Here is an 11,921-nt window from a genome sequence, read left to right on the forward strand (position 1 = left end):
TACTTTAGATCCTGTAAAAATAGTGAAACCATAGCATTTATTCACATTTCTCCTGGTCACGTCACCTCTATAAGCTGTATTTAAACACATGGAAATGTCATTTTTATTTTGAATGTTCTGACCGGATGTTTCCTAAATATATCCTATGGCCCATATATTTCAAACTTGACAGTAGCAGTGACGCTGCCCTTCCTCCCATCAATCCTCTCCACAATCACGAAGTGAAATTGCTGACTAGATCATCTGTGTGTGTGTGTGTGTGTGTGTGTCTCTCTCTCTCTCTCTGACCCAACATGTAGTCACCTGAGTGCTCAGAGCACAGCTCCGTCCATGGCATCTTTCTAAACAACGGCTCGTGCACCCGGTCGTCAGATAAATAGCCTTCATCATGCTGCAGATCGGGGATGAGGTGGTGTATTTCTCGGCGTTGTTTCTGCTGGTGGCGTTGGGGACGAGGAGCGCCACCGGGGCCTTCCTCCTCACCGCATTCCTCTACGTCTTCATGGTGATGTTCCGGTTTCCTCCGGTGCCAGCGGACCAGGCCGGCCGCGTCCTCCGGCCCAGGGCTCCATCAGGCGGCGTTTCGGTGGTGGCGCACCGCGGGGGCAGCCACGACGCTCCGGAGAACACCTTGGCAGCGATCAGAGAGGTGACATTCACCTGTCATCAGTTTAGATGACAGTATGTAGCAGTGTGTGTGTACTAGGCTACAGAAATGTAACACCCAAATGAATGATGCATTCAATTCCTGAGGGAATCTAGAGCACTGCAGGTGCAAAGGAATCCCCAAATACATATAAGGGCAATTTCATGATGTATTTTGTGTGATAATTATTCTATTGATTGCTTAGACTTTGCATGTCGTGACTTCTCATGTTGCACTGTAAGCAGAGCACCACATCTGCTATCCTAAATGGACAGGCTGCTTAGTTCTTTGTATTCTACTGTAGCCATGAAAATGAACTGTTTATGCATTGAAACCACATCCAAGTCAACAGTCACTCACACACTTGTAGATGTTTTCTTCCCTCACTGTTTCAGCATCTACAGTACTTCAGTATGAAAAGTCAGCGTATTGTTTCATAACTGTCCTACATGCCGTTAGCATCCGCTCTACTCTTACTCATAACTCTCATGTGTCCAGTTCCATCACCTCTGGATGAGTTTCTTTAATATTGTTCAGCCTATTTTTGCTCCATTATCCAACCCCCCCTCATAGGCAGCTATTGAATGTCTTGGAAAATACTTTTTCAGTTTGTCTCTGGCTTCTGTAAACATCCCAGTACTGAAACAGCTGTTTTCAGAGTCAGTAATGATGAACGAAGGAGGGCTCTGGACTACCCCCAGGTCACACCAAGTATCAAACAAACATTTTAATTTTATTGACAATAACGTTCATGCATCAACGTGCAGAGTACACAGGGATCTGTTCATGTATCTATTTTAACTGTAAGTGGTTTGAAATTGAGACTGCATGATTTTTTATTTGTGTCAAATACAGTGTCCTCCTGGTGTCAGCTTTGACTAATGATTGTATTTTGGTCACTCAGTCTTTCATAAAGCAAAGAAGCTAAGAAGATTCATTTTTGGATTGGAATATTATTATTATTATTTCTGGATAGCATCCACCTTCTGATAAAAAAACATATAATTATCGCTCCTCTAATTTTCCAACACAAGTAATCTACCATTGACTGCAAGGAAATGAGTGAAACGTTATTCTGATCATTTACTATTAATGGCAAGGGCTAAAGAGAGTGAGGCTCAAACATTACTATCGCTCCTCTAATTTTCCAACACAAGTAATCTACCATTGACTGCAAGGAAATGAGTGAAACGTTATTCTGATCATTTACTATTAATGGCAAGGGCTAAAGAGAGTGAGGCTCAAACATTACTGTTTGTCCTCACGAGACTAGAGTCAAATAATCGTTTTATTGTCTTTGCCTAAAACTGGAGCAGCTGCCATTTAAAAGTGAAGTCTAATATGAAATATATTTCCTCAAGACAACTTAAAATCAACTCTCTTCCCTCTTTATCGGTTTACATCTGCTGCACCTTGCCTGTTAAATGATAATACCCACTCTGTGTTTCACTTTCTTAAGTTATGTAACCGCACTGTCTCCTGTTGTTCCTGTTGTTGTTTGGACCATTTTGCAAAGAAAGCTGTCTTTTCATCTCCTTGTCCCCCTTTGATCTCATTCTTTAGGCCAGTAGGAACAGGGCAACTGGAGTGGAGCTGGACCTGAGTTTCACAGCCGATGGCGTGCCCGTACTGATGCATGATGAGACTGTGGACCGCACCACCAACAGCTCTGGACCAGTTAACAAACTGCAGTTGGTCCAGCTTAAGAGACTGGATGCTGCTGCTCGTCACAGGCTGAAGTATGCTGCATATTAAACAGGCGTTTCTGCTTGTCTAAGCGTGTGATTTAATGTTTAGATAAAGAAACTAAGGACGTTGTGTCCATGCAAATCAGCGTACTTTTTTTGAAAATCTGTGAAGATCCTCATGCTATAAGGTTTGAGTTGCAGAAATATCGTTTTCATATGATGGATCCCTTGCCCTTCGTAAATATGTCACCATTTAAAGTATCTCTTCTCACTGGCTTTCTCACTAACTTTAAAGATGTAAAATAAGGAAGCGAAAGAGACCTAGAACACAAAGTGTGATACAGCAGGAGCCTTATCTGCTGTGTCACTTAACTCGGTTTTGCTTTAAACACCTGCTGTGATTTCTTTCGTCCTCAGGGACAAGTTCAGCGGCGAAAAGGTCCCAACTCTGCAGGAAGCCGTGGAGGAATGCATCAGACACCAGCTGACCATCTTCTTCGATGTTAAAGGTCAACCTGATAAGGTACTGAATATTAAAACTCCTTATAAATATATGTGGCCTACAGACATGCTCAATGCAGAGAAGCTGTCTTTCTGTACAATTAATTCTGCCTCCTAGCCGAAAGGCTCACTGAGGCTGCCTTCTTTTTGACTCTTCTAGGAGGCATTTATTTCAGTAATCTCTTTAAATGGGTTAATTTATTATCACTTGTCCTGTTGATCATTTATCCTCTTTTTTATGGATCATTAATCATTTATCCTCTTTTCCAGGCTGCATCCGTGCTTCATGAGATGTATAAGACGTTCCCTGTCCTTTACAATTCCAGCATTGTGTGTTCCTTTGAACCCAAAGTCATCTACAAGGTAACAAAAAATATGACTGATTAACGTCTTTAGAAATACTTACTTCCTTGTTTATGGACTAGGCTATTTTTGTTAATTTATTGTCTCTCAATATAGCACTGGCACAACCACACAACTATAAGAAACATGTCTCTTTTTTTAAGCTAAACTCTAAAAAGAAATTGCTTTCTGGTTTGCTTTAAACCATCACACCTATTGTCATAAAAGTAAGCTATGATGAGAACGTATCTGACTGAAGAGTCAGACCCTCCTCCTAATTATGACAATATTCTGTTGACTTCTGAACTCTTGCGGCCCAAAGATGCGTCAGACCGACCCCAACGTGGTCACGGCTCTCATCCACCGCCCCTGGAGACTGAGCCGCTTTGGCGACGGCACTCCTCGGTCCCTGTCGGCATCTGGTCAGCTGTGGATGGTGGTTCTGGACATCTTGTTGGACTGGGCCCACCACCACATTCTGTGGAAACTCTGTGGTGTATCTGCCGTCCTTGTGCAGAAAGACTTCATCTCACTGTAGGTGACGTTTAATTTGTTTCATCGTTGAGCTAAGATTTTTTCCGACCAGATGTTGAGAGGAATCTGTCCTAAATGCATATAATCTTATATTGTATGCGCTGCACTTGGCAAGATGAGCTCCACTAAGAAATGTTTTCAATGTAAAACCACAACATGTCTGAGAAGGGAAGTATACTATAGTATAGTTGTGACATCACAGCTGTACAGAAGTCCTGACGGCTCGTTTAATGGTATTTATAAGTGCCGCTACAGTGCCATTATGGTTATTTTCCCTTCTCATATATACCTTTAAACGAGCCGTCGGGACCTCTGTACAGTTGTGATGTCACAACTATACTATATATATATATATATGTTTACATCACAACTGTAAAGAAGTCCTGACGGCTCGTTTAAAGGCACAGTTTCTGAATGCTGTATGCATTTCTCTGTGGATTGAGCGCTTTGATACTTTCACAGTATTTCTATAGTTGCTCAACTTCTAGAAAAAAATATAAAATATAATCTAGTAAGACATGGAAGTCTGTGTGTGTTTCTGCCTCCTTAAATTGTTTTAACCTTTAGTTACGTGCGATAAGATTCAATTTGAGATAAAAAAAATATTCTGATGCGATAAGTGGATTAGAAACTGGCTAGGAATTTGATAAAATGCTATCCAACTCCTTCAGTCATAAGTATACACTTCTTCACTATTCTATATCATGTATTGTTTGCAACCAAAAATGTTTGTCTGACTGTGGGTATTGTGCCATATTTACTGAGCTGTATTATGTTTCCTTCCTCCTTCCTTCTTTCACTAAGGGACTACGTGCAGTACTGGGCAGAGCGAAGTGTGGAGGTGGTGGGTTGGACTGTTAACACCGCTGTGGAGAAAGACTACTACCAAAACCTGCTGAAGATTGGTTACATCACTGACAGTCTGCTGGACGACTGTGATCCTCATTACTGAATAATCAGGCACATTAAACTATGAAGACTCAGATGTAATACTTCCTTGACTTTATCCTACTACCAGCAGCAATACCTCCAACTCTCCTGGACCAGAGAAAAGGATTACACTACCTTAAATCTTTTCTACCTTGTGTGCTGATCTTTCAGAGGCTTTAAAGAGACCTCAGTGTATATAGTTGTAACATTAGACATATTGGTATCCCATCAACGCCTGCTATCATGATATTTATTTAATTATGGACTCAATAATGGACATAATAGTTGATTTTTTGATTGTTCAGAAACTTGCCTTCTGTCATTAAGTGCCACAGTGGCACAAGTAACATTCATTAAAATAATATCTGATTGTACGCTCCAAAGGAGGGATAATAAATGCACCATTGAATACTGACACATGTGGTGGAGACGGGTCGACATGAACTCTGAAATACACTCACCGGCCACTTTATTAGGTGCACCTGTCCGCAACGCAAATTTCTAATCAGCCAATCACATGGCAGCAACTCGATGCATTTATGCATGTAGACATGGTCAAGACGATCTGCTGCAGTTCAAACCAAGCATCAGAATGGGGAAGAAAGGTGATTTAAGTGACTTTGAACGTGGCATGGTTGATGGTGCCAGACGGGCTGCTCTGAGTATTTCAGAAACTGCTGATCTACTGGGATTTTCATGCACAACCATCTCTAGGGTTTACAGAGAATGGCCCGAAAAAGAGAAAATATCCAGTGAGCGGCAGTTCTGTGGGCGCAAATGCCTTGTTGATGCCAGAGGTCAGAGGAGAATGGCCAGACTGGTTGGAGCTGATAGAAAGGCAACAGTAACTCAAATAACCACTGGTTACAACAAAGGAATGCAGGAGAGCATCTGTGAACATACAACACCACCTACTTTCTACAGAGAGGGAACAGCAGGAGAAGACCACACTGACACTTTATTAAGCACCAGGTGCGCCTAATAAAGTGGCTGGTGAGTGTATGATGTAACTTCTTTGATAACCTCATTATGAATCATCAGAGAAGGAAAACTCTTTTGGTGATCATGGCTGCAGCAGAACTGTAATAACTAGGAGTCCAAATGCCCATGCCATCCACCTAAGAAATGTTTGACTAGATACAATAGAACCTGTAATTGAATCATTTAACTTTTGAATTATAGTTTCTGTAAATTAGATCTCCCCACATAATGGTCTAACGCTGCTTTAAAGAATTCTCTACAGTGCTAGCAATATAACTTAGAGGGGGAAATACTTATTCCATTAATTTTATTTCAATTTAACTTAATTGTTTTGCTAAAAAACCATCACATTTAAAGATATAGACTGTATAGAATTTCAGTGTCTGCTTTTAAAAAAAAATTTATTTAAGGTGTTCTCGTAGGCAAAAGGCTAACAACCTCATTTTGGTAACATCAAACCTGTTTCCAAAAAAGTTACACCGTGTAAAATGTAAATGAAAACAGAAAGCAATGATTTGAAATCACTGAAACCTCATGTAATTAAAAATAGGGTTGTAGGCTGCTAAGAGATAGATCCTCATAGGTTCACCTATCAAAATATTTAGTTCTTTTAGGCCGAAATAAAGAATGTAAATCTGGTTTGCAAGTCAACAATGCCTTTTAAGTGGAAATACTAAATTATTAAAAATGTCAGTATCTATATGAGAGTTTTCTTTGTATTAATTTCTGTTAATAGCCGACTTGGTGCTTTTGTCAACCTTTACATTTACCACACTCTTCAGTTAGTAGATAGTAAAGCTTGGCTGCATTGTAAACACGGTTGTGTGTATGTGATTGCACTGTGCACCTGACCTCACCTGCGTGTACTGTAAACACAAAGACGTTGGGCAGATGGGGGTGCAACATGGAAGAGCGTGGACACACGAGCCCAAATTAATACATTCTCATTCAAGTTGATCTCATCTGACAGCATTTAAAGTGTTATTATGGCGCAAAATCATCCCAATGGTCTTTTTCGGTACTAGCATGCATCAAATAAGCCATCGAGACGGATTTTTTCTATTGAGGGTGAAATCCCGGAGAGTTGCTAACAGCCGAAAGTGGATAACAACTGATTAGCCTGGGGCAGTACTGTGATGGCATTAAAACGTCTTTTTAACCACTAATACTGCTCCAAATAACACCAAACCTCTGCAGTAGCATGATAAGAGCCCTTACACAGAAAACAAAGTGCCAGCAACGTAGTTTGTGAACCCGGAGTTTATTAGAACAGTGTTTTGAAAGACTTACCAACTGGTCCCGGTACCAGTCCATTCAAGTCGTTTACCAAGTCAATCCAACAGGAAGGAGCACATAGGTGCTTTGTTTTATGTGTAGGGACTCTTCTCATGCTACTGCAGAGGTTTGGTGTTCTTTTGAGCAGTATTAGTGGTTAAAAAGACGTTTTAATGCCATCACCTTAATGCCCCATCCGGCTGTTAGCGACTCTACCGGATTTCTCCATTAATAGTTTATACACAAAAAAAACTGTCTCCATGGCTTATTTGATGTATGTAAGTGCCGAAAACGACCATGGGATGATTTGCGCCAGAATTACACTTTAATTTGTTTGAAGTTTGTCACACTAAAGAAGGGAAGTCATACATATTATCAGACAGGTCCTAACTTTGGATATTTCGATTCAGGGAATTAGGGAAGAAAATAGTAGTGTCTATGGACTCCCTTCAGTCCCGGGACACTGTCTCTTTAAAGCGCAGAGGGAGGCGTGTAGGAAGTCGAGAAGTGGTGTGTGGGTCCAATGTCTTATGAATGACAACCGCTGATTCAGATTATGTGACATTGTAGCAGTGCGGGACACTTCAGCACCAAAGTGAGTTACGATACGTGTGTGGACTATAGTAAAGAAGGCAGGTGAGAGGAGGGGGGGAGGGTCTCTGGATGAATTATGCGCCCCGGCTGCTGCTTTTTTTTACGCGGAGAGAAAGGAGCGCGGCGCACGGGTCTGTTTTCTGCGCGTGTTCCCAAACAGCCTGTGTCGTCTCATGTCAAGCTCTGTGGATTTACTTCAAACCGTCGGCCCGTGAGTGAAATCCATGCGGATCAGCTGAGGAGAGGACTGAAGCTTGTCACATGTGGAAGACTGATCCTGGGATTTAAAAAGTGATCCCCCCCCCCCGATCCACCTGTATCTGCTCCACTTGGACTTTTTTTTTTTTTTACTTCAAGGTGCCAAACAAAGTTTTCAGGTGACTTTTCCTGCGCATGATGTACACAATTACAAGAGGTCCAAGCAAACTGGTCACCCAGCGACGGACAGGTGAGCCATTGTAACTGTAACTGAGATCCAGCACACACTCATCTTGTTTTCAGGTGTTTTTTTTTTTAAATAAAACGTGAACTTTCTGTTATTTTCAGGGCCTACTCAGCAGCTTGACAACAAAATGAACGACTTCAAGCACAAACAAACATCCTGGAGTATGCCTGAGTAAGTGCAGTCTTGAAAAGCCAGTAGTTTGTCTTATGGTTGTCAGGTCTGTCCTTTTAACCCAATTTGGTTATTGTGTTTTAACTGTGTTGGTTTAGTGTCTCCTGGCATCAGTGCACGTCATCAGCTAGAGACGGTCACGGGTTTTCTGCATCAGCCTGAATGATTTATAACACACCTTCACACTGTGGCTTCAGTCAGACCCCTGGGCTGTTTGCATGCCTTTTGTGAAACCACCCAGTGTGTGACCTTGTGGCAAGTCAAGGTGGCACATGGTCCTTCAGTCAGCTGTTGTAACAAAGCAACCGTGCACGAGTTTAGGCCCAAAGGCTGACACTTTGACAAATGAGACTTGACATTTGAACATGTATATCAATGAATAAAAGAAATAAATACTATACTTAGAAAATGCATAATAAAGTAACTTAATGAAAATAAAACAAAAAACAGTAGTTACACAGTAAAAATAGTCAATACAAACATAGGCACTGAAATTCCTGCTTAAAAATTTGCACGCTTGAGTAGGAAGAAGTAAGCATGTATTTGTTCTTCCTGCCCCCTAATCGCTAATTCATTCATACTTTGTCCCATTATTAATAGATCAACAATATTTAAAAAAATATTCATATACTAGAGCAGGGGTGGGAAACCCTGCTCCTGGAGGGCCACTGTCCTGCATGTTTTAGGTTCCTCTCTGCTCTAACACACCTGGTTCTAATGCTTTGCTCGTTATCAAGCAGCTGAAGCTCATCAGGGGTTTAATAATCGTTAGACTCAGGGGTGTTAGAGCAGGGACAAACCTAAAACATGCAGGACAGCGGCCCTTATCAGATACTTTATGCAGCATTTGTCGAACACAGACTATTTTTGTGACGTGTTGTTTCTCCTCTTTGCACCCGCCAGCCTTCCTGCCCCCAAGATAGTTTTCAACCGTCCCAATGGTAAAAAGTACCATCATCCCGCTCCGGCTCTGCCCGCAGACGACCAGCAGGAAGAGAGCTTCACACCTGCACACGAGGAAAATGTCAAATTCGTCTATGACGGTAAGGAAATGAATCAACAGTCCGACTGGAAACGTGAGAAGATGAGACGACACTTTTTCTTTGTTTGCCTCACACCTGTCCCTCGTGGGATGTTTTGTGAATGACATTGTTTTACTATCAAGTGTTTAATGCTGACCGGCCTTCCCAGCCCTCACCCACACAGCTGTTCTGACACTTATAGCCATGATAGGCACCTAACAGAAAAAAAAATGCTCTCACGCTCACATATCATGACCCATGCTGGCTCATGTGCTTAAGAGAAACCTAATTTTTGGGTTTTTAAGTAGCGCCCACCAGCAACTGATGGGGGAAAAGCTTGAGGAAAAGTCATCAAAGACATTTGACAGATGCACAGTGACCCCGTTTGAAGTGTACGCTTCATTCTCACCTTTTTAAGTCTTCATTTGGCTTGGCCGTTCTTACTTTCTGTGTCCTGTTAGTTGCTGGCATTGAAGCTCAGCCACAGCAGCTCATAAACAACTTCAGTAACCTTGTCCTGTAGTGGACAAGGACACTAAAGAAGGCCCGACCCCCCCCTCCTGTTGAGAGAGAGAGTGCTGTTCAGGGCTGATTCATTCTGCTACTCTCTGAATACCTCAATACATAATACAAACAAGATTTGAGTTTTCTGAAAGTCGTGACCTGAACGGCAGCTACTGGAGATAAACACACACACACACACACACACACACACACGACAGGCTTACTTTACTGTCTATGTGCTTCCATGCAGCAGCTGACATTTATGTGTATTGATTTCCACCCCTCCCACCCACCCCCCTTCCTCTACCAGTCCACATGCTGCATTATTTTAAATACAAACGTGAGGCCTTTGAAGCTGTTGACCTTGTGGACTTCACTCGTGTGACTCTTGGACAGATGAAGACATTTGCTATAACCCACTTATTATTACCATATCTGTGGGTTCATATCATTTTGATTTAATTGTGTAAACTATGTTAAATCCTGGCTCTGTCGTCCATCAGATATGTACTAAAACTAATTCTGGACATGCAGTTAAGAGACCCAGAAACTCTGAGCAGACTGTTTTTTTTTTTTTCGGGATGGGGAATTAAAGACACAGGAGCTAAAATGGAACAGAACATTAAAGGATGTAAACACATTCTAGTAGAAAAATACAAGTAATAATCTGAAAATGAGCATAAATTGAGACGTTCAACGGTGTTACCTCAACATACTTTATAGAAGCTTCATGGTTTTAGTAGAAGAAACTGACTGAGTTGTGATTTCAGCCTGGCAGGAGGTGGTGCAGCAGGAGCAGGGGCCACAGGAGGCCCGGGGAGCAGTCCACTATGAAGAAACCACTCATAGCCAACACATGGACAGTGAGTACAGCTGCTTCTCCAGCCTCACATGCATATGTCTATACGGGTATTAAGGCTTGCAGCGTATGTGCTTTGACACAGGTGTTCCTGTGAGTTTTGTTTGAAGTAGTGTCTGACTTCTTAATATTGTAGTTGTTCAGTCTCTTATAACAGCCCACAAGCCTATTGTAGGTTGAAGTGGTTTATGACAGCTAGTCTATAGCTAGTCTGTTAAGTGTCCTGAGATGACTTTTGTTATGATTCGGCACTATAAATAAAATTGAATTGAATTGATCCTTCCAGCTGGAACCCAGGTTTCACAGGCCTGTCTCTGTCCTAATGAGATGCCCCACCACTGTTGACGCGTTTAGAAATATTCCTTTAGGTTTTATCCTCTGTCATATTAAACAAACTGAAAAGAATGTGTCAGCTCAGGAAGTAAGAGTCTTTCCATGTGCTCTGTCGTGGTCACTTTGGATTTATGACTTTTTAATAACCTTTTTTATGACCCACTGTACTATGACTTTTAATTATATTTTTTATGACATACTATACTATGACTTTTTTTTATCACATACTATACTATGACTTGTTCATGACTTTTCAATATTTTTATGCCATACTATACTAGGATTGTTTTTATGACCAACTATACTATGACTTTTTAATTATTTTTTATGACATGCTATACTATGACTTATGACTGACTACAGGAGGGCGGTAAACACTCGTCAACTCAACAGACGTCAAGACGGAGATGCTCAACACGTAACACATTTATTTAAAAAAAGTATATTATTTATTCTTGACTGTCCATTCTTTTTTGAGTCTCCCATGGCAACGTTTTTTTCCTTCATATTATAGATATATTAATGTATTTCATCCTTTCAACAATGTTTAAGGGTGTAATGTAATGCAGGGGGGCATCCTCACATACAAAGTGATCTTCTCAGTTCTTTTCTTGTTTTTTTTCCAGATTTTGTGCCCATTGATCTGGATGAATGGTGGGCCCAGCGTTTCCTAGACAATCTATCCTGACACTCCTCTGGGATTTATGAATCTTGACGGATGGAAGAAGTGAGACCTGAAGCGGGATGGCTCACAGAGGAGAGAGAGCAGGTGTGACAGGTCAAAATGCCCTGATGTGGTTCAAATGGATGGACAGCGCTGGGACGCTTTACACAGAAACCACAGAATCACCTCATTTGAACTCTCGTCTGTAAACTGCAATATGTCTCTGAATATTCAGTCTGCAACAGACTGCACGCTGGAGGACGACATCTTTGCAGTTGAGGGTTCTCTCATCTCTTTACCCTCACAGCACAGATGTCATGTTACTTTGAAATGCAGTAAAATTGTCTTTTCAAGAAGCTCTGTATTGAGATCTTTGTTCAGTCACGTTATTTGTAATGCACACAGGACGCCAACAGCTGCATTAATGCTTAT

General features: G+C 41.4%; 2 protein-coding genes across 2 annotated transcripts; both read left to right on the plus strand.

The window, feature by feature from the left end:
• Positions 1 to 388: 388 nt before the first annotated feature.
• Positions 389 to 4,663, plus strand: LOC310960194 (glycerophosphodiester phosphodiesterase 1-like; the record flags this gene model as incomplete). The annotated part of the gene is made up of 6 exons (XM_083931820.1): positions 389 to 649; positions 2,210 to 2,385; positions 2,752 to 2,857; positions 3,106 to 3,198; positions 3,500 to 3,711; positions 4,516 to 4,663. The coding sequence occupies 6 exons, from the start codon at positions 389 to 391 to the stop codon at positions 4,661 to 4,663; spliced, it is 996 nt and encodes a 331-aa protein (XP_083787946.1).
• Positions 4,664 to 7,611: 2,948 nt separating this feature from the next.
• Positions 7,612 to 11,796, plus strand: LOC310960107 (MAPK regulated corepressor interacting protein 2-like). The gene is made up of 5 exons (XM_083931713.1): positions 7,612 to 7,939; positions 8,038 to 8,107; positions 9,011 to 9,150; positions 10,404 to 10,496; positions 11,452 to 11,796. Exons 1-5 carry the CDS (start codon positions 7,885 to 7,887, stop codon positions 11,511 to 11,513), a joined length of 420 nt encoding a protein of 139 aa, XP_083787839.1. The 5' UTR covers positions 7,612 to 7,884; the 3' UTR covers positions 11,514 to 11,796.
• Positions 11,797 to 11,921: the final 125 nt, after the last annotated feature.

The sequence above is a fragment of the Echiichthys vipera genome, assembly GCF_963691815.1.
Source record: "Echiichthys vipera genome assembly, chromosome: 17".
NCBI lineage: Eukaryota > Metazoa > Chordata > Actinopteri > Perciformes > Trachinidae > Echiichthys > Echiichthys vipera.

Coding starts and splice junctions, on each gene's coding strand:
- LOC310960107 (XM_083931713.1), top strand. CDS start 7,885: ATGATGTACACAATTACAAGAGGTCCAAGCAAACTGGTCACCCAGCGA. Junction 7,940..8,037: donor GGTCACCCAGCGACGGACAG/GTGAGCCATTGT, acceptor TGTTATTTTCAG/GGCCTACTCAGCAGCTTGAC. Junction 8,108..9,010: donor ACATCCTGGAGTATGCCTGA/GTAAGTGCAGTC, acceptor TGCACCCGCCAG/CCTTCCTGCCCCCAAGATAG.